This window comes from Prionailurus bengalensis, chromosome A1, assembly GCF_016509475.1.
Source record: "Prionailurus bengalensis isolate Pbe53 chromosome A1, Fcat_Pben_1.1_paternal_pri, whole genome shotgun sequence".
NCBI lineage: Eukaryota > Metazoa > Chordata > Mammalia > Carnivora > Felidae > Prionailurus > Prionailurus bengalensis.
The window spans coordinates 146,465,057-146,492,136 of NC_057343.1; the positions used below are offsets into that span (position 1 = coordinate 146,465,057).

Here is a 27,080-nt window from a genome sequence, read left to right on the forward strand (position 1 = left end):
GAAACACCATCAAGATACATTGGCTTTTACTCTTATTTTAAAAGTGTAAATCTTTTTATGTGACTCTAAAAGCCAAGCTAAAAAAGAAATATTTTTTGTAATAATAATAATGGCTAATGTTTATTGATTTTTACTGTGTGCTAGGCACTGTTCTAAGTATTTTAGATATATTAAGACATTGGATTTTTATAACACCCCATGAGCTAATTTCCATTATTTTACCCAGTTTACAGAAGAGGAAGCTAAAGCACAGAGGAATTAAATGACTTGGCCAAGTTCACACTGCTAGTTAGATGGTAGAACTGGGATTTGAACCCAGGCATTTGTGCCTCAGAGCCATGCTCTTAACCACTGCACTATACTACCTTAGCAAATGCTGTAAATTTTAAGTGTAAAATTGGAATCATCAAGGGGAGTCAGGAGTCCCAGTGCCTTGACTCCCCTTTTAACTACCTTACTGGGGACCCTCAGTCCCTTTGGACCTCACGTTCCTGTCAAGTAATGGAGCTGATATTTGTAAATGCTAGAATTCCACATGGTGGGCACATATCTTTGAAGACAGCTCATCTCTTCTGTTGGTAACTGATTTTCTACCACTCACCCAACTACAATGGAAACATGAGAGTTTCCTGTTTTTTCACTTGTTTCCTAGGAGTGTCAACTACATCACATCTTGGCTGAGCGTTGTAGGGCCAGTTGTTGGGCTAAATCTACCTCTAAGTTATGCCAGAGCAGCTTCTGAGGATGAATGAAATGTCCATCAACAAGGTAAAAAGGAAAGCCCGAATTGAATGGTTTGCCAAGACAAAGACCCTGTTATCTCTGTTACACTTAGGGTCTTCACTGGCCCCATCAAATGTTAAGTCTTCTTTCATCTTTAATAGGCTGAACATGGACTGTTTGTTTAGGTTTTCAGCCAGGCAGGGCCCCATCGTTTAGGAAGCATTGGACTTTGCTACAATAACACTCACCCAAACACAGGAGTGGATGGCTTTATTTCAGAATTGTAATAATTCTTTATTGCTCAGTTAACTTTCTTTTATTCTCTTGGCTTTTGTTTTGTTTTTGTTCTTAACTTTCTTCTGTTGAGCCAAAGAACTTAGAAAATTGTGGCATGAAGGACACCAAAAGTATACTTGGCCAGCCCCGGTTTTAATAGGACAAATACCGTGCAATATTTCGACTCACCAAGACTTTGACATGGATTATTTTTTCTATTGGAAGCAAATGTCTGTAGTAACTGATATACTGTATACCTAATCTGGAAGAATTTTTGGTTTGGATTTGCTTGTTTTGTTTTTCATTTTAACTTGCCCAGGGGTTGAAACTAAGACAAAATGTAATTGTCTCTTTAGACAATCTAGATCGGTGTCTATCAATGAGGAATGTACTTTAGAATCACCTGTGGATCTTTTATGACTATGAATGCTTGGGGCTATCTTCTGAAACAGCCTCACTGGGGTGGTTCTGACCCACCTGCTTCTGGAGAACCTCTGATCTGGATGTACCTTTAGTGTGGCATTTATTTGTATTGTTTTGGTCTCCCAATAGGCCTTTTCCAGTTCTGTATGAGCTCCAGCAAGCCTGACTTACTTCCTACCATTTGTCTGGACTTTGCTCCAGGCCTCCTGGTTGTTAAGAACATCTAGGAGACATTTGTTCACGAGACAGCCCACTTGGAGGAAGCCATGGGGTGAGAGGGTTATCTACTGGCCGATCACAGTAGACTGTGCCTGCACTCATAGTCTGTAGGTTCGAGGCTGAGCTCTCACACCGGGAGTGGAAGTAGAGAATGGGTTAATTCAAACTGCTAGAAAAGCTAAAAGTAAATTTTAAAATGCTGAGCTGCACATATTCATGCTGGGATGAGAGCCTGCTTACATGCTTGCTGGGCATTTTGGTATTTACCACTTAACATCTTTTCAACTTCTGCAGGGATTTTCATCACCCACCGCTCCCCCCACCCCATCCACTCTCCCTAATGTAAACACAGATTTCTCAGCAAGTCATTTCTCAGACCATGTCATTTCTGGGGTAAAAAAACTAAATAAATTATAATAATGTGTCATCTGGATGATGTACTCATTTGGAAATATTAGTTATCCTTTGCTACCAGATTCTGAGGGATAGTATCAATCACTTAGGGACAATGTTTTTGTTGGTGTCAGAGTTGTTTTCAAGTTAATTTTTTTTGGTCTGCTTGATGAAGACCTTAAAATTCATCAGTGGCAGAAAATAATTCTGAAAAGCTCTTGTAGGTTGTAGAGACCACTCCCCCCAGATAGATATCTCTGCTCAGGCAGCTCTATTTCTTTTCAGAATAGTTTTTGCTTTAAAAAAACTTAATTTTTGATTGATAAAAATTTCCATTTTTAAGAATGCAGCTACATAACAGACTGTTATCCCAACAGTTATAAAACATTAGAAAATATTTTGTTTTGTCAAAGTAACAGCTCTTTCTCTGCAATATGAGGATTTTCCTCCGGGTTTCTTCTCCAGTTAATATAATGCAAAACCCCTTCAATCAGAAATAGTGCTGGTTAAAGCTACCAAACAGTATCCTAAACTGCTTTTATGTAGCCTTGGAACACTTACTTCACCTCCTTGGTCCTCAGCTATGTGATTTGTGAGACCGACTGTAATTCTTGGTCTGTGAAATAGAAGTGTTGAATTCTAGACTGTGAGGTTGGTGAGCTGCCAGCTGTGTGACTTGGGCTAAATTTCCTAATCTCCTTTAGGCTTTTGCCATTTCTATTTTTAAAAAGCCCATTAACATCCATCCTACTCACCTACCAAGAGCAGGAAGGAGATCAAAATGCTAAGTCAACCTGAATGTGCTTCATAACCAACATAATGCCACAAGAGTAAGGGTGATCTGGGATAATTAGCCCCAGCTCGTATCCAGTGTCAGCATACATTCTCCCTCCCTCCCTCCCACCTTGTTTCCCAACACAAATGGGCCCCACCCCCCCATCAGGCGAGTTGTCTCCACCCACATCCTTATCTGAGTGTTGTTCTTGCTGGCTCCCACCTGGAAATGCTTCCTTCTCCATCTCTCTACTCAATTCTCAACCTAGTCTATATAATTCACTCTTACAAAGCCATCTCTGACCACCATAGCTCCCACTGGTCAACCTCTCCCTTCATTACTCACTGCACTTAGTCATAGTAGCATTTAATTTTCTCCCTTTCACTCTGATCGCCTCCTTAATGATGGATAATAAAATAACTTACCCACTTTCTTTGGTATGTTTTAAGGTAGCATGCACATGAGAGTTGTTGTCTGCCCTTTGTAAGTGATCCAGGGAAGGCTCTCAGTCTGGGGATTGGGCCAGCAGCTGTGTTGATCATTTGATACTATAGCCTACAGACTGGGGGATAAAAAACCCAAACTAACCATCTTTCTAACACAGATGTATTAAAATAAAGATGTATTAAAGTAAAGGAAGTTAAAACTGGGTTTTTGCATCCATTTTTCCTGAGATACGTATAGTTTTTATTCATACTCTCAAGATATTAGAAAATGGAGATCTGCATTGTCAGAACCAGCTCTTACATAATTCAAACAGCTGATATTCCAGTGAGTTGGGTTTTTTAAGGATTAAAATGTGAGAATAAGAATATGCAAATAATCAGTCCAGCAGATACCAACTGAGTTTCTCTTGTGTACCTAGCCCGGTGTTAGTGGCCAGGGATGACAAACAGAAAGACATGACCCTGGCTCATAAGAATGCCACAGTCCAGTGAAAAACACAGACAAGAAGAAGACTCAGGGACAGTAGGATGTGTGCTGTGGCAAAGGTGTGGAAAGCCAGCACCTGGGAAGGTTTGCAGAAGAGGAATGTGAGTGGAGCTGTGAAAAATCTAAGATTTAGCCAGGTCAAGAATGGAGGAAAGACCTTGAAAATGCATGGGGAACTGGCAAAGAGTGAGGCTGGCTCAAAGGACTGGGGCCAGGTCTGGAGGAGATTTATTGCCACACTGAGAATTTGTATCTGGCCTAAAAAACAGAAAGAACCACTGAGGGAATGCAAGTAGAAGAGTTGAAATGATCGCTCTTGCATTTTGGAAAGATCCTGTATTTTTTAAATGATGAGTATATATAACTAGTCACATAACTACTTTGTCAGTTTTTATCACAAGCAGGTACTGGCCCACAGGCTCTAGAAGGTAGGAGTGCATAAAGGGCTGGGGGTATGCCAAGGATATTTTTCAGTTTTTACCCAGGACCTTCCAAAACCAAAGCTGCCAGTGCCTGGAATGCCTGTTTCCTGGCTGTGTTACCTGGGGCAAGTCACTGCACCTCTCTGAGCCTCTCTTTCCTACTGTATTAAATGGAAGGAAGTGTATTAGATCACTAATTAGTTATTAGTTTATGACTAGTATATATGTATATTTTTTATGAAATAGAATATGTCTAGGAAACATTCCCTGTGTTATCTTCTTTACTCTCATACTACTACACTCACCACACTTCTGACTCTAGATGTGTAAGTTTTTCACACATCAAATGATCCTGCAGTAGCAACTGGTGTCCTGCAATTCAGTTCAGTTCTGATACCATCTGCCTGGAATTAGCACCACAAGGCCTCCCCATGTAAGACCCCAGGTTGTCACAAGTCCCAGGTTGTCACCTATATTTCTGACTGACCAACTATAAACCAAGGTTGCCATGACCTCCTCCTTGGGTTCAATAATTTGCTAGAATGGCTCATAACATTTAGGGAAACACTTACGTGTACCAGTTGATTATGTAACAAAGGATATGATACAGAATACAGATGAACAGCCAGATGAAGAGCTACGTAGGGCAAGGCCTGGAGAGTCCCAGGTGCAGGAGCTTCTGTCCACCTGGAAGCTCTCTCAAACTCGTACTTTTGGGATTTGATGGAAATGTCATCATGAAGGCATGAATGATGAAGAACTCTACTTCTAGCCCTTCCCCTCTTCCCAGAGGATGGAGAACAGGTCTGAAAGCCCCAAGCTTCGAATCAGACCTTGGTCTTTCTGGTGACCAGCCCCCATCCTGAAGCTGTTCAAGAGCCCACCAAGAGTCAGCTCCTTATATCAAAAGACACTCCTATCACCCAGGAAATTCCAAGGGATTTAGGAAGTCAGTGTCGGGAGCCAGAATCAAAGACCAAGTATTAGAAGAAATGCTCCTCATGTTCTCATCGCTTGAGAAATCACAAGGGTTTAGGAGCTCTGTGCCAGAACTGGGGGCAGATATATAAATAAATATATATATTTAAATATTTATATATTCTATTATTTTACAAATATATGGAAAAAATAGGTTGCACATGGTAAGGAATATTACTGTTTGGTGAAACTTTGGCTTCAGCTATATATACATATAATCTGTTTATATGGGTGTGTATTTCTGCGCGTGCAAGGAAATATATTTCTAACTCCAGGAAACAGAGATTTGAAAACTAATGGACAAATAAGCTCCCTTCCAATTCTAAGACCCTCTGATTCCCCCCTTATACTGCTGACCAGTAAGTTGCTGAAGGTTGTTCCAGAAGGATATAGGCAGTACTTAACTACTATTGTGCCCATGGAACTGAGCTATTTAAATATGCACATAGGTCCTTTTATAGGGCTTGTCTGTAAAAGCGCTTTCACATTTTTATTCTTAAATGTTGTAGTGTTCTTTCAAGCAGTACTGCAGTGTATAAAGCCCTTGCTTTTAACTTTTGTGTTGTCAATAGCGGCACCTAGTGGTAAAAGAGTCCTATTGCAAGTATCCTGTATTCTAAGCTGTTAAAACTGAAAGTGATTTTACAGATCACCAAGTCCCATTTTATAAATTATAAAAAACAAACTGGAAACTCACATTTTTTTCCTACCCTGAAATATACTTTACATGAGAATAAATAAATCCTATGGCTGATTTATGATTTCTTGCATTACTTTGATGCTTTTAAAAAAAATTCGTTTATGTTTATTTATTTTTGAGAGAGATAGAGACAGAATGCAAGTGGGTTAGGGGCAGAGAGAGAGGGAGACACAGAATCTGAAGCAGGCTCCAGGCTCTGAGCTGTCAGCACAGAGCCTGACGCGGGGCTGGAACTGATGAACTGTGAGATCATGACCTGAGCCAAAGTCGGATGCTCAACCGACTGAGCCACCAGGCGCCCTAATGCTTTTTTTTTTTTAAGTTTATTTATTTATTTTGAGAGAGTCAAAGACAGCACAAGTCGGGGAGGGGCAGAGAGAGAGACTCCTAAGCAGGCTCTACACTGCCAGTACAGACCCTGATGCAGGGCTCAGACTCAGGAAACCACAAGATCGTGACCTCAGCTGAAACCAAGAGTCATACGGTTAACCAACTGAGCCACCCAGGTGCCCCTGAAGCTTTTCAGTACCCAGAAGTCAGTTACAACTGAGGCAGAAATCTAAGCATACTCTGATAGGTTAATGGGAATTCATAGTTCAGTGTATCCACAGCCTTTGGTGCATTATTATTTACACATGCATGCCAGATTGGGGTTTAGCATGGTGCCTGACACATGGTAATTACTCAATAAATCTTTGTGGAATATTTGTATATGTGGCCGAATACTGAGAGGGGAAGGCTCCCATGGTCTTTCTGCAGGCACGAGGACCTGGACCTGCTTTCCTCTTTTGGGAACTGCATCCCACTCTTTGCCTTGAGAAGACTTCTTCCCCTGACACCAGCAGCAGAGTAGGACGTGGTCTCCTCCATCCCTTTCTTCAGTAGATTCAAAGAGAGAGAATACCCAGGCCCTTACCTACTTACTAATAGGGAAATGGCTAAATCGAATGTGATGCTGGATAGCAGTTAAGGGGAATGAATTGAATCATCCAATCTCAAAATAGGGAGTTCTCATAAATAGATTGTTGAGTTAAAACAGAAAGCAAAAACTAGATGATAAATATGCAAGCAACTTAACACAACTTATAAAAAATATATACCAATTCCACATATTCTTTATAGTACATATACAGTATATGTATGTAAAACCATTAAAAATGATCTAGAAGGACACACACCAAACTTGTAAGAATGGTTACCTCAAACTGGAAAGTGGGAACTTGGATTGGAAGAAATCGAAGACTGGCTCTTTTTGTAATGCTATACTTATCTAGCCTTAGCCTATAAAACTAAAATCCATTTTTATTTATTTATTTTTAATTTTTTTAATGTTTATTTATTTTTGAGAGAGACAGAGACAGAATCCAAGTGGGGGAGGGGCAGAAAGAAAGGGAGACACAGAATCTGAAGCAGGCTCCAGGCTCTGAGCTGTCAGCACAGAGCCCTACATGGGGCTTGAACTCACAGACCACAGGATCATGACCTGAGCCAAAGTTGGGCACTTAACCGACTGAACCACCCAGGCACCCCTAAAATTCATTTTTAGAAAAGATTTTTGTCCTAATGAATAACTTGGAAGCCACAGAAACATTTGAAGGTGAACATTTCAAATGTGAAGTGGAAATCACCCATGGATAACTGCAATTAAAATTTTGCTGTATTTCCTCATACTAGTTTGGACATATTTAATTAGGATCATTCCATATATAATTTTACATTCTTATTTTTCCTATATAACATTATATTGACAGCATTATCCCATGTCATTTGATATCCTTTGAAAAACCAACTTACAATGACTAGTATATCTTCTGTATCAAAATGTACCAAATAATTCTGTCAGACGTTTAGGTTGTTTCTAATTCTTCTCTGTTTATTTAACATTCATTAAGCACATACTTCCTGCGTGGTCAGGACCTGTGCTAGGGATATAGTGGTCAGTAAGGTAGACAAAGCCCCTCCCTCAGAGATCTAATGCAGTAAGAAATGTGTGCAGAAGCAGTTGCTTTAGGTTATACTGTTACTAAGGGAATGAACAGATCAAAGGATATGAAATGTCTTAAGACTTTTGATTCATGTCCCTAAATTTTTCACTACTAAGGCTATATGATTTACATTCCCAGCAGTAGTCTGTGCTTTACTTTCCCTAAAATCTTTGAAAATAATTTTATTTTACTTTGCTTTTATTACTGAGCTGACCCTTTTTTTCTTTATGTCTTGCTAAATTTTGCATAGATTCTCAGCTTACTTCTTCTACTAGGCTATGCATTTCTCAGTGTTGCTAGAGTTAGTTTTCCAGCTTTTTTATTGTCCATTTAATTGACCCAAATCTCTGTTTTGCTTCCATCAGAGCTGACTGTCCATATACTGGTTCTAATAAAACCAGAAAGCTGGAGTTAAACAATTAGGATATGTATATTATATATATATATATATATATATTTTTAATATATGAAATTTATTGTCAAATTGGTTTCCATACAACACCCAGTGCTCATCCCAAAAGATGCCCTCTTCAAAACCCATCACCCACCCTCTCCTCCCTCCCACCCCCCATCAACCCTCAGTTTGTTCTCAGTTTTTAAGAGTCTCTCATGCTTTGGCTCTCTCCCACTCTAATCTCTTTTTTTTTTTTCCTTCCCCTCCCCCATGGGTTTCTGTTAAGTTTCTCAGGATCCACATAAGAGTGAAACCATATGGTATCTGTCTTTCTCTGTATGGCTTATTTCACTTAGTATCACACTCTCCAGTTCCATCCACGTTGCTACAAAAGGCCATATTTCATTCTTTCTCATTGCCACGTAATATTCCATTGTGTATATAAACCACAATTTCTTTATCCATTCATCAGTTGATGGACATTTAGGCTCTTTCCATAATTTGGCTATTGTTGAGAGTGCTGCTATGAACATTGGGGTACAAGTGGCCCTATGCATCAGTACTCCCGTATCCCTTGGGTAAATTCCTAGCAGTGCTATTGCTGGGTCATAGGGTAGGTCTATTTTTAATTTTCTGAGGAACCTCCACACTGCTTTCCAGAGCGGCTGCACCAATTTGCATTCCCACCAACAGTGCAGGAGGGTTCCCGTTTCTCCACATCCTCTCCAGCATCTATAGTCTCCCAATTTGTTCATTTTGGCCACTCTGACTGGCATGAGGTGATATCTGAGTGTGGTTTTGATTTGTATTTCCCTGATGAGGAGCGACGTTGAGCATCTTTTCATGTGCCTGTTGGCCATCTGGATGTCTTCTTTAGAGAAGTGTCTATTCATGTTTTCTGCCCATTTCTTCAGTGGATTATTTGTTTTTCAGGTGTGGAGTTTGGTGAGCTCTTTATAGATTTTGGATACTAGCCCTTTGTCCAATATGTCATTTGCAAATATCTTTTCCCATTCCGTTGGTTGCCTTTTAGTTTTGTTGATTGTTTCCTTTGCTGTGCAGAAGCTGCAAAAAATATATATATAATAAACCCTCACATACTTATAGAGCAGAATCAGTAATTACCAAGATTTTTGCCATATTTGCTTCATTTAACCTTTTTTAAACTTTATATTTGCTCAAATAGTTTAAAGAAAATTACAGATATTATGTCATTTGTTTTTACAGGTGCATACTGAACATTTTTTTATTTGATCTATTCTATCAAGTTTTACTGCAGTCTTACATGTTATAACACCTTTGGGTTCTTATCCTCTGCTTTTACTCCTGAGGTGAGGCTTTGCACCCTTTTTCTGATTATGCCTTTGCCAGTGACATTGGAGAACTTTTCTCTAAAATGGCCAATTGTTCCATGAGGTCAGCTGGTACCATCAAGGCAGAAGGTGAAATGTACATTTTATAATTTCTGCAGACTGGACAATCCATCCACAGATCCTCACCACATTGGAGACATTTCATCAATGATATCAAACCATAGACAACTTCTTGTGACTGTTCTCAACTGTGATTAAAATGGACAATTTTGTAATATGTGACAAAATCTATTCATTATTATACAGATTTAATAGCTGGTTTCTTGTGAAGGAACCCCTTTAAAAGTCTGAAGAATGTGCAGAACCCATTTTCAGAAAAATGTGTGTGTGTGTGTGTGTGTGTGTGTGTGTTTGCATATACACACCCACATAAATCACACCCACCCCTAATATATATCAGAAAATTCTGCACACAGTTGCAGGAGATTCCTAGACTCTCTAAAATCTATGAGACAAATCCTAGATCAAGAAACTTGGTCAATAAATTGCATTCACAGTGGCTTCCATATTATGTCCTGATCAAGAAAAAGAGGAGTATAGTGACAGAAAAAAAAAAAAAAAACCTACTTAATTATAAATAAGAAAATGTATAAAATACAGAAGGAACAAGATCAACTATTGTATATGGAATTAAGAGTTTTGGGTAAAAAAATGGAACTTACGGAGAACCTAAAGAAGGGGAAAGGGTCTTACTACCTACAAATACACACAAAACAGAGCATCAAACTATATAGAAAAAAATATAAAGACATAATTAAGATTGGATAAATTCACAAAACTGATGGGGAAAAAAGTGATATGACAAAACAACCTATTTCCTATTGCTGTTTCCAAAGCAAGAGTTAATAGACAAAACATGTTTCAGCAAGTAGTGTTTCTCTCAACTGTTCTCAGCTGTGATTAAAATGCAATATTACTTAAAATGTGGCTTACTTTGCCCACTATTGTACAGATTTAAACATTAGCTGACTGATTAAAAGTGGTAAGGAAGCATAATATATTCATAGCATCTAAACTTACTTGAAAATTTGGGTATGCTCAATATGTCCTACACTTTTAATCCAGACACGTAACTTGACCCCTTGTTTTGTTTCTAATTAACCACAGCAAAAGAGATTTTAGAAAACTAGACTCTAAAAAACAAAAAACAACAAAAAAAACCTCATCGCCATCAGTAGAGAACAGAATTCATGTCAATATTATCACAAAGAACCAAGCAGATCCTTGGTAGACATGTGGAAAGTACTTTTCTGACTGGAAGATCTGAAAGAGTGATATGGGGCCATCATTTCCTCCTCCCTTCTGAGGGAGCAGCACTCCTTAGCACTAGAATTACTGTTCAAAGCTTCAGGTTGTCTGGGAAGCCGAATGTGTTAAAAGGAAGGGATTCTGATGGTGCTCATCATGTGTGGCTAAAGTTCCAAGGTTCTGTGTGCGAGGGGTCCCTTCATTTTTGAAGTTACACACCACACATTAAAGGCTTGAATGACAACCTGAATGAGGTGGCCACTGGGTGTGTGCATATTTGGAAATGTTGGTTATCTGTGGTCATGAGTCCCTTCAAATGTGTCACTCTAAAAATGACTTTCACCTAATGAGACATAAAATCATGCGGTTTTAATGTTTTAATGCTTTGGTCTAGAACTCCTGTGGTCATATTATCATGACAATAAGCTTTAGAAATCCACTCATCTTTCTTACATACTAACAAACATAACATCACTTAAACAAATAATACGGACAGTGCTAGAAAGTAAGAATGCTTAGTACAACCTGCTAAGACAATCCCTCAACTGTAGTGTCATAAGAAATGTGAGTTGAAACTTGAATGATCCATTGAAACAGATTTTATCGGTTAAAATAAAGATTATACAAGCTGCCGTTAGTGAAAATTTTATCATAATATGTAATTTATGATGTCAGTCTCTTTTCTTGACTGTGCAAAGCTAATAAAGAAACGTTAGCTACTGGGACAACCTTGAAACAGACTGCAGGAGTGTTATCTACAGCATGACTGTTATGACCAAATCCTGCCACCAGACATGTTCCTAGAATGAAACAAAGGGAATTCATACATTTTGTAATAGGACTGCTTGTTTCATCACTTTTGAGATTAGAAAGTTCTTTATATACTTTAGATACAAGTCTTTTGTTGGGTATATGATTTGCAAATATTTTTGGCTTGTCTCTGATATGTATTTTCATCCCTTTTTTTCTTCTCTTTTTTTGGAGAGGGAAGGAGAAGGGGAGTGGGGGAGGGACAGACAATGGAGAAGGAGAGAGAGAATCTAAGGTAGGCTCCATGCCCAATGAAGAGTCCAACACAGGGCTCGAACTCATGACTGCAAGATCATGACCTAAGCCAAAATCAAGAGTTGGACATTTAACTAAGCCACCAAGGCGCCCCTGTGTTTCCATATTTCCACCCTCTTAACAAAATCTTTTGTAGAATAAAATTTTTAATTTTGAAAAAGGCCAGTGTATTCTTTATTTTTTTTGGTGGAATGTACTTTTGATGTATTGTCTAAGAGCTCTTCACCTAACTGTAAGTCATTAAGGCTTTTCTTGTACAAGTTTTAGTTTTATATTTTACATTCATATTTTACACTCATATATTATGACCCATTTTGAATTAATTTCTGTATAACGTGTGCAATTTAAGTTGAGGTCTGTTCTTTTTTGCAAATTAAAGTCTATACTGTATACTGTAAAAACTATCCTTCCTCCATTGAATTGTTTATCTGTGTCAAAAATCAGTTTGTCTTACCTGTGTCTCTTAATGGATTTTATTTTAGTGATCTGTGTCTACCTCTTCTCTAATACCACACCCTCTTGATTACTGCAGCTATAAATTAAATCTTAAAACTAAGTTTTGTGATTCCTCCACCCTTTATTCTTTATTTTCACTATTGTTTTAGCTATTCTAGTTCCTTTACCTTTTCATATAAATTTTAGAATTAGCTTTTCTATTTCTACAGGAAAAAAATCTGCTGGGATTTTGCTTAAGTTTTGCACCCAAGGTGAGTGCTTCGTTTCTCTCACCCTACAGCTTACACATGCAGCACAGACCAGGCACACACTTCATGCTGGATCGAAGAAGGGCAGTATGTGTCACAAGGTGGTGAGGGATGGGTGAGAGAAATACACAGGAGGCAGAAGGAGTTGTTAAGAAGGAAGCAGATCAAACACTTGGGGTTTGAGGTACATGAGGTGGATTTGTGTCTGTCAGTCATTTAGCTATAGAACAGGCATCCCTGGTGCACCCAGCAGACAAGAGTGAGCCACTGTCACAGAATGTCTTAACTCCCAGGTGTGTTCTCTATAGACTTGGCCGAGGTCTCAACATGGCAGAAAAAAGGACACACTGCAGAGGGGTGGGTAGGTGTCAGTGCCACCCGCCTTCTCACCTTCCCCAAGCCTCCTCCCTCCTGCACTGCCAGGCAACACCTCCCAGCTCCCTACACTGCACCTGACCACAGGGATGAGATCTTGTGGCCCTTGGTGGCTTCTTGTGGTTCAGGCCAGGTAGACAAGACCCAGAGATCTCCCTGCTTGGGTCAGTATGTCAACTGGAAAGCATCTGGTCAGCCTTTGAGAATGACTTAGTGGATACCTATGCAACTACACACATTAGTAAACCCTGAAATAGAAATAAAGGATAGCCCATCTTGTCTTATTACCACATATAAATGTATCAAATTAATATGTGTACTTATTAAATTTACACAATTTAAATGTCAGACTTTGTGTTTCAGTAAAAAAAAAAAAAAAAAACCCACTCCCCATTCTTGTGGAAAGACAAATCACACAATCATTTGTGACAAGCATAAGCACAAGTGTGATGTGTGATGTATTTGGAAATCAATGAGGTCTGAGATGGGAGAAGCATCAGGTGGAATGTGAGGGGTCTCCTGAAACTGCCTGGGAAATTCAAGTTTGAGCAAGGCAGAGTTCATTGCTGCTGGAGGAGGAAAGGACCAGACAAAACACCGATCTGCTATACTGTGGAAAGGACCATGGTTTTGGTCTTATGGGAAATTGAAAGCCAAAGAATTCTCATTTTCCAAGATCCTAAACATAACCTAACACTAGGCTATATTCAAAGAGCAAATTAATTCACATTTACTAATGCTGCCAACAGCAGTTCCTCCAATAAAATTTGAGAAAGCTAGTAAGCTTCATTTTAGACAGATTTTATTATTTTTCTCCTATGGAAATTTTGAAACAAGAGTTAAGGACACTACCAAGAAACAAACTTTTGAGAGAGAGAAAGAGTGAGCGCACGAGGAAGGGACAGAGAGGGAGATACAGAATCCGAATCAGGCTCCAGGCTGAGCTGTCAGCAGAGTCTGACCTGGGGCTCAAACCATAAACTGTGAGATCCATGACCTGAGCTGAAGTTGGCTGCTTAACAGACTGCACCATGCTGCAAGAAAAAAACTCAAAAAACTCTTAACTACTGAAAACAAACTAATGGTTACCACAGGAAGTAGGGGGTAGAATAGGTGAAGTGATAGGGATTAAGGAGTCCATTTGTGAGGAGCACCAGGTAATGTATGGAAGTGTTGAATCATTAGACTGTACACCTGAAATTAAGAGAACACTGTATGTTAACTATACCGGAATAAAAATCCGAAAGAATGGACAAAAAAGTCCCACGTACCCAATAACCAGCTTCAATTATCAAGCTACAATCCTTCTAGATCATTTCTAACTGATCACTTCTACTTTGTGCCATGAAATAAACCTCAAGGTCAAACTATCAGTTACTGACAGTCAGTACAAAGAACATTGAGGTTAATCATTCTATAGTTCAACATTCTTGCTTTTTTCTTTTGATTTTTACAATTATTTTTAGAGAAAATCTTAAGCAGGCTCCATGCTCAGTGTGGAGGTTGATGCAATGTAGGGCTCGATCCCATGACCTGAGCTGAAATCAAGAGTCAGATGCTCAACTGAGCCACCCAGGGGCCCCAAACAAGTTTTTCTTCTATGTCTCAATTTGCCAGGCATACACTTCCACTCAATCATCTAGTGCCTTTCTTGCTGTCATAAACAGAATTACAACACGGATCGTGAACCTTTAGATACTCAAACACCAGAGCAAGGAGCAACTTGAAGGCGTTTATCATACTGGGTCCCCAGGGAGATGGATCTCAGAAAGTACACTGCTAGGGTTTCCCGACATGATTCCTGCTTTAAGTGCAGTTAGTTTTTGAAGCCCTCTCTCTATACAGGAAAACTGTACATTTATTCCATAGAGAGTAGAAAAAACTATGAATCCCATTTACTGTAGAGAATCCTGAATTAATGGTATTCCCATTCTCCTTAAATGGAAAAGTATACACTGCATCTCTGTACTAAAGAAAATAAGACACAAAACATATTTTTGGTATATGAAATTTTATTGTCACGTTTTCATCATCAAAACTTAAGATCTTGGTCTTTCCTTCTTGCCTTTGTATAAGGCCAAAAGAGAGACATTGGCTACTTTGACGACCTTAAAGCGAACTCCAGGAATGTCACCAACAGCATGACCTTTGCGACCAAATCCAGCAACCAGAACCTCATCATTTTCCTGGAATAAAATCAACAGTTTACTTCTGGTGTGAGTGGCAATCACTAAAAATACCCGTTCTTCATATAAAAAAAACCGGGCAAAACCATCTCAGAAACAGAATCAACAGCAGACTAAAACACTTACCTCAATAAAATTCAAACAACCATCATTGGGTACAAAGGCGGTGATTTTCTTGCCATTCTTGATCAGCTGGACCCTGACACACTTCCTGATGGCAGAATTTGGCTGTTTGGCTTCAACCCCTCTAAAACATAAAGAGCACAGCAGTGAGGTGCCTTTCTGAGAAGGCATACATTTTAGTTTGTTAGGCAGAGAATTCATTAGACATTATGCTCTTTCCACCTAGTCGGTCTAATCCTAAATTGGTTAACTCCTGTGATTTCAACCAAGCTTTCCCTCAGGGAAAATCTCTGGGCCCTTACCAGTTGTAAAAAATATGAATCAAAAATAAGAGATACAAAGACTACTGACTGGCAGTGCATTGATTAGTGCCTTAAAAATTATCATTTTGTAAAGTCAACCTTCATGCAGCTCAACCTCAGATTTGCAACCTCAGGCAAGAAACTTCTCTTTACCTTAATTGTCCCAACTAGAAAGATGTGATTGCTAAGAATAAAATGGTTGAGTGGCAATTTCTTAAGACAGCTCGTCCCTTCATTGTTACTACCCACCCCCCTCCAATGCCATCCCTAAGAGATTCAAAACCCTTAGTTACCTAACCCCTAAGCCCCAAGTTACCAACTTCCAGACAAATATTCTACCCAAACACTTTAGAATTTATATCTAAAATTAACAACTTCAGATGTATTTGGTTCGCGTTACTATAGTAAAAGAAACCTTGAAGAAAAAGTGTGGACTTTCACTTACACTTTTTCCAGCACAATTCCTTTCGCATGGGAAGCGCCTCCAAAAGGGTTGGCCTTCAGGGCTGTGCCCAAATGGGCTTTCTTATACTGTTTATCATGCCACTTCTGATCTCGTCGGTGGCTACGGAGCTTCCTGGCAGTACGAAGACCACGACACTTGCCTAAAATTCAAAATCCTATGAGTTCTTCCGCAAGCACTCCAGTCATTTTACATCTTCTAAAACCCTAGCCTCACCTGGACTACAAGCCAATAGGTTCTTTCATTACAATGTAGCACATGGTCTAAACCTCAACCTCAAAGGATCCCTCGGACCAACAAAGGGTGAACACAAGTACTCCGATTGGTGCGTTTTCCCAAAGGAATGAGCCCCTTGTCAAGTTCCAGAGCGGCACCGGCTACCCAACGCCGGTCGGTAAGGCGAGCTCCGCGGCCTCCGCGCCGCATGGGCTCCTTCCGCACCCGGCCATGTGCCTGCCACGGCAGCGCTTCCCCGGCCTTCCCCAGCGGGCCTTCCGGTAGCGTCCTCACCGTTCTGTCTCTATTCTCCCGCCCGTCCCCGAGCCCCCGAGTTCAGCTTGCAGGCCCCTCAGCCCAAACCCGGACAGCTCACCCATCCTGCCAGCACCACGGGCCCGAGCAAAAGAGGGAAGGCGCACAGGAAGGAGCCACAAGCCACTGCGAACAAGCTCCGCCCAGCCAAGGACCCAAGCAACTGTCTGCGCAGTGCCTGATCCGAAGCTGGCACCCTTTGAAAATGACAAGCTTGCACCACTTTCCAGAATCTGAGTTTTATTCAGTTTGTGGGAAATTCTGAACCACCTAACTTGCATTGCTGTTTATTTCGTTTTATGTCAAGGCTGGAGACAGAAGGAAAGTGGACTACCAATCCCAGAACTCTTTGCATGGAGACTCCCTGGAGGCGCCGGCGCTCTTGGCAAACCCAGGAAGGGGCGGGATTTAGTGGAGTTGAGTCGGACTAAAGGGAGGTACCTGGTTTGTGGCTGTTTGTGGTAGAGTGGAGGTCTTAACGCTTGTAGTTTGGAAAGTTAGATCTCTTGAGCTTTAAACCCTACTCAAGCAGCATCGTAAATTGGGAAAAAAAAAAAAAATCAGTGAAGCCATGTATTGTAAAACCGACATTTGGAAGTAGACCAAGCCTTAAAACAAAACCTGTCACTTAACTGATGCCATTTTAGGTGATTAATTTAACTTTTTAAACTTAAGGTTCTCCTGTAGAATGAAATAGATTTGAGAGATCTCTGGGATGTTGGTTCATTAGACAACTATTCTTAAAGTTGTTTTCTTCGTGCCAGGCATTAGTACAGGAGAGTTATCTGTTCTTAAAAAAATTATTTTCTAGGTACAAGAAGGCAGAAATAATATATAAGTGTATTTAAAGACAAATGGGAAAGGTTTTTTTTGCAGTTTATTATTTTTTTGAGAGAGAGAGAGAGGGAGAGATGCGGGAGAGGAGCAGAGGGAGAGAGAGTGAATCCCAACCAGGCTCCGTGCTGTGAGCCAGAAGCCCCCACCACCATCGTGATATTAGGAATCCTTAGATCATTGCCTGAGCCCAAATAGGTGCTTAAACGACTGAGCCACCCAGGCACTCCTAAGTGGGAAAGTTTTAAATACTGATAAGTGTCCTAGAGGATATAAAGTTCGTCAGGTGGTGGTAACTTGGGGATGGGGGTGGCTACTCTGGAATGGGTTTAAGAAGCCATCTCTGTGGACATTACATGTGAACTGAGATCCTAAAGAAAAGGAACCAGTTAGACAAAGTATATGGGGTGGAGCATTCAGGAAAAGGGGCTCTCAATGAGGAGAATGAGAGGGGGCACTTTTTCAGAACTGAAGAATCAAGGAGGGGGAACTCAGTGAGTGAGGACTAGTGTGGCACTGGATGAGGTCTAAGGTGCACAGGAAATTGTGAAGCCTGTAGATCCTGGTAAAGGCTTTGTTTACTCTTTGTGTGACTGAATGCCATTGAAAAGTTTTGAGCGGGGGAGTAATGATAGGATATTACAGGTTTGATCCTATAAAAATATAGGATCACTTATAAAAAAAAAACTGTAAGAGATGAATCTGTGAGACCATTTGGGAGGGTGTTATAATAGTCCAGTTGAGACATGTAATGATAGCTTGGACTGTCAGTGAAGGTGGTAAAAAGTGTTGGATTTGATACACTGATGGTTGAGCTGGTGAGATTTGCTGAAGACTGTAGGATGTCAGAGAGGAATTATGATTTTCAACCTGAGCAACTGGGTGATTTGTGGTGTTCTTTATTAAGTGGGATATTTTGGGAGAGGAACAGATTTAGAAGGGGAAATTAAGAGTTCAGTTATCGATGTGTCAGTTTGAGATGCCTTTTGGACCTCTAGATAGGTATGGGAGGTAGGTAGTTGGATATATGTGGGGGGGTTCAAGGGAATTATCAGTGAGTGAATAGACAGTATTGAAAGCCATAGCCGTAAGTATTATCACTTAGGGAATGACTGTAGTTAGAACAGAGAAAGGTTGGAGCCTTTCTCTGAGCCTTGGGCACATTAAAACTTAGGATACAAAAGGGAGGTGAAGCAAAATAGCCTGAAGAGTGGCCGATTCTGTACTCTCATCAAAGCCAAGTTAAGTAGAAGTGAGCAAGTGTGAAAGGAAAGTAAGATGAGGACTGAGAATTGTCATGCATTTGGCAATGTGGAGGATTTTAGTGATTTTGTTAAGTGGGGTTCCCATGGAGTTGCAAAGATGTAAGCCTGATCTGGATTGGAGCCAAGACAATACGGGAAATAAAATAGTGTAGACAGAAGTTATTGACATATTTTTGGAGAGCATATTTCTATAATGTGCAGAGAAAAGGGGTTCTGTCTGGAGGAGGATGTGGAGTGAGGATGAGTTTGTTTAAGATGGCAGACTGTATGACATTTTTGTAGGAGATTGTTCCAATAGAGAAGAAAAATGGATAGTTCATTAGAGAAAGGGGATAATTGCATGAACAAGTCCTTGGGGGAAACTAGAAGGGTCCCCAAGTGGAGGAATTGACCTTAGGAATAATAACAATTTATCTATAGTAATAGAGAAGGCAGACTATAGGGGTACCACTACAAGTAAATTGGAAGATTTGTTGGTGGGAAAATGTGGAACTTCTCTTTTGATTGCTGTTTCCTTAATGAAACCAGTAAGGTCATCAGTACAGAGAAAGAGTAGGGAAAAGACATTAGAGGAGAGAGGATAGAGTATGAAATCATCATCTAGAATAACACTACTAATATTAAATAATACTATGTGCCACATACTGTTTTAGGTGACTTATATTTATTAACTTACTTAATTCTAATAACACTAAAATGTAAACACTTTTATTATACCTGTTATACTGAGGGATAGTGCCTTAGTCGTTTCTGGCTACTATAATGAAATACTATAGGCTGAGTGACTTATAAAATAACAGAAATTTATTTCCTACAGTTCTGGAGACTGGGAAGTCCAACATAAAGGTGCTGGCAGATTTGGTATCTAAAGAAATACTATAGACTGGGTGGCTTATAAATGACAGAAATTCATTTCTTACAGTTTTGGAGATTGGGAAATCCAAGATCAAGATGCTGGCAGATTTGATATCTAGTGAGAGCTCATTTCTTGATCCATCCCCTTTATTTTATTTATTTATTTATTTATTTATTTATTTATTTATTTATTTTTTATTTATTTATTTTATATATGAAATTTATTGTCAAATTGGTTTCCATACAACACCCAGTGCTCATCCCAAAAGGTGCCCTCCTCAATAACCATCACCCACCCTCTCCTCCCTCCCACCCCCCATCAACCCTCAGTTTGTTCTCAGTTTTTAAGTCTCTTATGCTTTGGCTGTCTCCCACTCTAACCTCTTTTTTTTTTTTTTTTCCTTCCCCTCCCCCATGGGTTCCTGTTAAGTTTCTCAGGATCCACATAAGAGTGAAACCATATGGTATCTGTCTTTCTCTGTATGGCTTATTTCACTTAGCATCACACTCTCCAGTTCCATCCACGTTGCTACAAAAGGCCATAGTTCATTTTTTCTCATTGCCACGTAGTACTCTGTTGCGTATATAAACCACAATTTCTTTATCCATTCATCAGTTGATGGACATTTAGGCTCTTTCCATAATTTGGCTATTGTTGAGAGTGCTGCTATGAACATTGGGGTACAAGTGCCCCTATGCATCAGTACTCCTGTATCCCTTGGATAAATTCCTAGCAGTGCTATTGCTGGGTCATAGGGTAGGTCTATTTTTAATTTTCTGAGGAACCTCCACACTGCTTTCCAGAGCGGCTGCACCAATTTGCATTCCCACCAACAGTGCAAGAGGGTTCCCGTTTCTCCACATCCTCTCCAGCATCTATAGTCTCCTGATTTGTTCATTTTGGCCACTCTGACTGGCGTGAGGTGATACCTGAGTGTGGTTTTGATTTGTATTTCCCTGATAAGGAGCGACGCTGAACATCTTTTCATGTGCCTGTTGGCCATCTGGATGTCTTCTTTAGAGAAGTGTCTATTCATGTTTTCTGACCATTTCTTCACTGGGTTATTTGTTTTTCGGGTGTGATCCATCCCTTTTTAATATAACCTCAGATAGCAGAAGGGCGAATGTAGCTCTCGGGGCGGGGAGGTCTGTTTTATTTATTTGCATATTTTTTCCAGTTTTATTGGGATATAATTGACATATTGGGGTCCTTTTATAAGGGCCTTAATCTCGTTCATGAAGACTCCACCCTTATGACCTAATCAGCTCCCAAATAACCCATCTACTAATAACATCACACTAGGGATTAGGTTTTGTGTTTTCTTCACACTCAGTATGGTGACCTAGTAGGTTGAGAGCTGGGTAATAGGACTGGGAGTGTGGTCTAGTCAGGTGAATGTGATAGAGGAAGGGGAAAGGAGTTCAGAGTGTTTGCAAGGCAAGGATCATAGTGAACCATGAGATTGAAGCTGGAAGAGTTAAGAGCTAGGAATAGTCAGAACACTTCTGAAGACCTGGCCCTACCAGATATGAGAATTTTCTATGAAGTTACATAAGATAGTGCAGTTTTAGTACAGAAGTAGATAAATTGACCAATGAACAGAATAGAGAGGCCAGCAAGAGACTCCTATATATGGAATATTATTAAATAACAGAACTAGATGTGAGATCAATGTATAAAGGAAGGACTGGTGGAGTTGCACAAAAACTGGTTACTTACATTAAATTAGATCACCATGTCAGGCTGAAAACAAAAATCACCCCCAGACAGATTGAGGGCCTACATGTCAACAACAAATTTTTTAATTTCTTAATAGGTAACAAAGGTGAATATCTTCATGAACTACGCAGGATAAGAAGAAATGAATGGCTAATTTGACCATATTAAGAAACTGTGCTCCACAAAAACACCTGAAAGAAAGCAAAAAAAAGTTACAAATTGAATTGATATTTACAGGAAGTGCTCATCTAAAGTTGGGATGCTCTGTACCTGAAGGTTTAGTAAAACATGCTGCAAAGCCATCTGGATGTGGTGTTTCCTTTGTGGGAAGATATTAAATACAGACTAAATTGCTTTAATAATTAATGAACCATTCATAGAACTGCAATTTCTTCTTGATTCATATCTGGTAAGTCAGTTTTCTAAGAGTTTGTCTATTTCATCTCAGTTTTAATAATTACTACGTAAAGCTGTTCAGACTTTCTATTACGCATTAACATAAGAATGTTATAAAAATATATGTTGTTGGAAGGTTTTCATTAGGAAATATAATACTATATGGGTTATTTATTTCTTTTTGAGTGAGTTTTGGTTGTGTGCCTTTCAAGGAAAGTGTTCATTTTGTCTTAGTTGTCTAATGTATGGCCATAAAGTTGTTAGTAATATTCCTTTATAATTCTTTTAATATCTGTAGATGCGTAGTGATGTCTCATCTTCCATTCCTGACACTGGTAGCTGTGTCTTCCCGCTCCATTTTTGGTCAGATAAAAGTTTTTTAATCTTGTTAATCTGTTCAAAGAACCAGCTTTTGCTTTAACTGATTTTCTGTTTCTCTGTTTTTAATTTCATTGGTTTCTGGTCTTGTCTGTATTGTTTACTTTCTTCTGCTTGCTTTGGATTTAAATTTGCTCTTCTTTTTCAAAGTGAAAGCTTAGGTCATTGATTTGAGACTTTTGTTCTTTTCTATATATTTGATGGTATAAATATCTGAGCACTGCTTGATGCATGCCTTGAGTTTTGATAAGTTACATTCTAGTTTTAATTCAATTCAAAACATTTACTAATTTTGAACAATGGATTATTTAGAATTATGTTTCTTAATTTCCAGATATGTGGAGATTTTCCAAATATCTGTGTTGCTCATTTCTAGTTTAATTCCATTATGGTCTAAGAACTTTAACAAAATTTTTGTTGTAGTTTGCTTTATAGCCCAGAATATAATCACTCTTGGTGAATTTTTCATATACCCTTGAAAAAAAAGCATTTTCTGCTGATGTTGGGAAAAATGTTTTATAAATGTTCATTGGCCCAAAGTGGTTGATAGTGCTGTTCAGGTCTTCTGTGTTCTGTATTCAGGGTGATAATAGTGATGAGAGATGAGGGCAGATGTGGGAAGGTCATAGTTGGATGTTGGGTTATGGTTTATTTTTGGTATTGTGTTTAATTATTATATTATTATGAAAAGCAAATAACAAGGCATGAACCAATGGTCAGAGTGTGTTATGAATGAAAGCTTTTGATTACTATAGCTAAGAGAAGAAAAAAAATGATTTAATTTTTGTTTTTGGAGCTTTGAGTTTTTCATTTTCTGATAAAGAAAGAGCTTATTACTTAATTTGAAGCCTGGAAATGGAAAGAATTTTCCTCAACCTTGGGCCTAAATTTCTTAAAAAGGCCCCCTGAAAAAGAATCAGCTTGAGGAATTAGAGGGAAAGAAAGAAGGCTACCATGGCTGAAGCATAGACAGTCAGCAGGATAATAGAGGAAGATGAGGTTAGAGAGTTGGACAGGGCCAGCTCAAGTCCAACTTGTAGGCCCTGATAAGGAGTTTGGACTTTATTCTGGGTACAATGAGAAGCCATTGGAGGGCTTCAAGTAAGAGAGTTACAAGATCTGATCTACTTTTTAAAAAAACCACTGTGCTTGCTATGGAAGGGCACTATGAAGGGGCAAGAGAGGAGTCGGTTTATCCAAGGAGGGGGCTGATGAAATAGCACAGATAAGAGATTGTAGGAAATAGCATTGGAGATGAGAAGATTTCATAAAATTCTGAATATAATTTGGACTTAAACAAATTGAGTGAATTTGAATTGAGTGAAATCATGACATCACCACCACCACCATCTCTAATAGGTATTGAGCACTATTTAGGTGCCAGGCATAGGACTTCACATGCCTAATTTGTTTTAATCTTCAAAACAACACCTGTGTGGTAAGTGTTATTAACACCATTTTACAAAGAGGAAATTAAGACTTAAGTTAACTATAGCATGTTTGTTGGTTTTCAGATTAGTTATAAAGTAAAATTCTGACTTTTAAGTAGTTCAGAAAAAATTTTAATGCATGTTAAGTAAATAAGGCACACAGTGGTGAAAAACAGTTTTCTAGCCAGCAAAATATCAGGAAAAATAAGAGGTGCAATTCTTAAGATTACAGTATTCTTATAAATTGCAACCTGCTATCTGTAGGTTATCAGAGGTATGTGCAAACTGATAGGCACTTTGTTGTGAAATAATGGTGTTTAGTAGTTCTTGAAATGTTGGGGGAGTAGGGCAAGAAAAAGAGTAAGTATTTCCCTTTTCTAGTATTCCCTTGCAAGTAGAAGGAGTTAAGTTAATGTAACTCCTTATTTCTCTGCCAGTTTACTCATTCCATGCCAGCTAAGGATGACATCTGTGGTTAATTAGGAAAAATAGTCTGGGTATGTTCAGCCCTTCTTTCCTTTTTGAGACCCAGCCTCCCCTTGGAATAGACCTTTCCCATTTCTTCTGCACCAACCCTCTCTTCCCTGTTGAGAACCCACTGCTGACATGACAGGCAGTCATATCTGGCTTCTGTGGGGAGGGGTTCAGTTTCAGTTAATTTTGCTCCTGCACTAAATTTTGGCATCTTGGCCTTTCACAGTAATGAAGGTGGCATTTTGGTCTCCATTTGTCTTACCCCTTGTTTTATTTCTCAGCTGGTGTAGCAGTCAGGTGGGGCAGAAAGATATCATTATTTGACTTATCTCAGAGTCCCTCCACCCTCCCAACTAAGAAAAAAGATTGGTCTTCAAAAATTAGGTCAGTTGATGAGGTTTATTTAGGTCAAGGGTGATGCTGATTCTTTGTACCATATGAGAGAGAAGTTGGCTTTTTAGGAAGAGCAGCCAAGGGTTTTAACAATATATTGGAGCATTTAGAATAGTTAGAAATGATTCCAAGTGTTTTAACTATAAAAATTGAGGTATTAGTTGCTATGGAAATGTGACAAGTTGAAATAACAGCTTTAAGTGAGAAAGAAGAAGCAGTAAGAATAAGACCAATGATTACTTGCTCTGTGTAACTACTAGTGATGAATGTTGAGTGCTTCATTTTTCCTGATTAAATTATTAAATGCAATTTTTCTCTTATCCAAAATGAATGAGATTTCTTATCCTCTCATTCTAACTACTTTTGGTACAGTGAATATTTCTTCTCCTATCTATTTCAAGGTGGAACTAAAGAAAGATGTGTGTGTTATCATATAATCTTAACAGTAATCAGGCCTGGTCTTTAAAATCTTGTTACTATAATTAAACCTCTGGGTAAGATCTAGGGGGAATTGACAACACTGCTCTTTGATGTCCTTTGTGAAGTTCCTGGAAGGGAGTTATTTTACTATGCATATTGGAAGTTATTCCCCAGGTATTCTCTAACTTGGCTGAGAACAAAACAAAAGAAAATAGACTTTTATTTCAGCAGAGACCTTTGAGTTGTAAGAAACGTTAAAGGATCATTTCTCTCACTAGGAAAAGAAAGATAATTTCTTTCACTCATTAGAATATTAAGTTTTAGAATCTCATTCCCTGGAGAGGTTTAAAGAGTCTGGCAGGTGGGCCGGATCTGTGTTCTCTGTGAGTTCAGTGAAGACTAGTTGATCTTTGGTGATGGGGAGTCATCAGAGATTACTCTTCAGCTTCGCATTCCCCAGTAAAATGAAATTTCATTAGGACTATTTCTAGATTACTTAAGTGTAATATATAAGTTATTATAATATAAATATAAAAACTCCTATAAAAGTAAATGTGCATTTTATATCACTAAGACTTTATTGCTTAAAGGACTTTAAATAAGATAAAACAGGATTCCCCACCACCACCCCTTAAACTGAAAGAACAAATAACAAGAGAGAAAAAGGAGTGAGGAGCTAGACGAAGGGAGGAAGAAAAGAAATGAGGGAAGAAAAGAAAAGGACAAGAATAATTTTTCCACTGATACTACTTTTTGTTGGGTCTAGAAGTCCGTACTGATTGTTAAGAGCGTCTTTGTTCATTTGTATGTATGTATGTATGTATTATTTGTGGGGGATAAGCTTAGGAATCCCCAGGGCTTACACCAATGGATTAACAAGGCATAAAGAAATACAAAGCCATAAAATGCTCACACCCGAGTTTGGGAAAATCAGGTTGGCACCCCAAGAATAGGGGGATGTTAAGACACCCCGAGAATAGGGAGGCATAAAGTTTCTAGGAATAGGGAGGTGCAAAGGCACCCCAAAATAGAGAGGGGGTGCAGAGCCCCCAAAATAAAGAGGGAGAGGCAAAGGCCTGAAATAGAAACCATGCAAAGGTGCCCAATGCATAGGTATATGAAATAAACAAGATTAGATATTCAGGGTGGAAGCACTCCCAATTTAGTACTATAGCAGAAAAGCTCTTTCACAGGACAGTAGGGCCAGGTTAGGTAAATTGGTGAATTAGACTATGGACCACTATGCTGCAGGCAAAGCAGCCCAGAGTGGAGATGGTTAACAAAAGAAAAGGTGCTTTGTCAACCCTGAGGTTACTCCCCTATCTGTCTCATCCTCTAGGCTAGCTAAGATAAACAGAGCTGCTGCCTCATGTCCACTGTAAACAACCTTCCTCCTGACTGCCCAGCTCCCGGAGTTTGTTTGGTATTAACCTAAACCCCTAACCACAAATATCCTCAAGACTCCCTTTCCCTCATGTCCACAAATTAATGATCACAGATTCATTATCCCTTTGTGCACGTCCATCGCCATGTTTGTAAGCCTTCTGATCCTAATAAAAATGGGCAAAGGACCCTTATTCGGTGCTCTTGTCTTTTCCCGGACATTAGCCATCTCTCGCTTTCAATCCTGCGTCCCACTCTTTTGCTAGACAAAAAAGAACTTTAGACTTAGAGTCTACGACAATTATTTATTTATTTATTTGAGAGAGAGAGAGAGAGAGAGAGAGAGAGCGAGCGCGCACAAGCAGGGGAGAGGCAGAGAGATAGGGAGAGAGAATCTCAAGCTGACAGTAAGGAGCCCACTTCGAAGCTCCATCTCACAAACCATGAGATCATGACCTGAGCTGATATCAAGAGTCAGATGCTTAACTGACTGAGCCACCCGGGTGCCACAGCCATTACTGATTATTAAGATAACCCAAATGAATGAATCTGAAACCAGTTCATAGATATGGTCTTTTTCATTTTTAAAGGATTTTTTATTAAATTTATTGAAACTAAAAAACCCAAACAACACAGTTTACCCATTTTCCCCATCCTCCACTACCCATTGCCCCTTGCAATCACTAATCTGTTCTCGGTATCTATGAACTCGGTTGTTTTGTGTTTTAGATTCCATATACATTTGTCTTTCTATGACTTATTTCACTTAGCTTAATGCCCTTGAGGTCTATCCCTGTTTCTGCAAATGTAAAGATTTCACTATTTTTTATGGCTATATAATATTCCATATAAATATGCCATATTTTCTTTATCCATTTATCCATCATAGTTAGAAACCTTCCATCAACAAATATATATAAACAGAGAGATGTGTGTATTTT

The 27,080-nt window shown here is 39.2% G+C and overlaps 3 protein-coding genes across 5 annotated transcripts in view; 2 read left to right on the plus strand and 1 right to left on the minus strand.

Moving 5' to 3' along the window:
• The window catches only part of ATG10 (autophagy related 10), a 260,178-nt gene extending 247,718 nt beyond the window's left edge, over nt 1-12,460 (plus strand). For 2 of the 3 annotated variants that reach the window (XM_043593201.1, XM_043593216.1), the window contains 2 exons: nt 653-768; nt 9,449-12,460. In XM_043593201.1, coding sequence (XP_043449136.1) covers nt 653-752 — 100 coding nt within the window. In that variant the 3' untranslated portion in view covers nt 753-768; nt 9,449-12,460. Of the gene's footprint in view, nt 1-652; nt 3,460-9,448 lie in introns of those variants that run through there. The other variant, XM_043593209.1, reaches the window with a different exon arrangement.
• Nucleotides 12,461-14,980: 2,520 nt separating this feature from the next.
• Nucleotides 14,981-16,887, minus strand: RPS23 (ribosomal protein S23). Its single transcript, XM_043593237.1, has 4 exons — nt 16,653-16,887; nt 16,043-16,202; nt 15,299-15,419; nt 14,981-15,172 (listed from the first exon to the last, which is right to left on the minus strand). Exons 1-4 carry the CDS (start codon nt 16,870-16,872, stop codon nt 15,026-15,028), a joined length of 648 nt encoding a protein of 215 aa, XP_043449172.1. The 5' UTR covers nt 16,873-16,887; the 3' UTR covers nt 14,981-15,025.
• Nucleotides 16,888-16,994: 107 nt separating this feature from the next.
• Nucleotides 16,995-27,080, plus strand: part of LOC122490534 (V-type proton ATPase subunit S1-like protein) — a 41,347-nt gene continuing 31,261 nt past the window's right edge. Inside the window, exons 1-2 of the mRNA XM_043593196.1 lie at nt 16,995-17,238; nt 21,363-21,674. The gene's annotated coding sequence lies outside the window, so the exon portion shown is untranslated. The remainder of the gene's footprint in view (nt 17,239-21,362; nt 21,675-27,080) is intronic.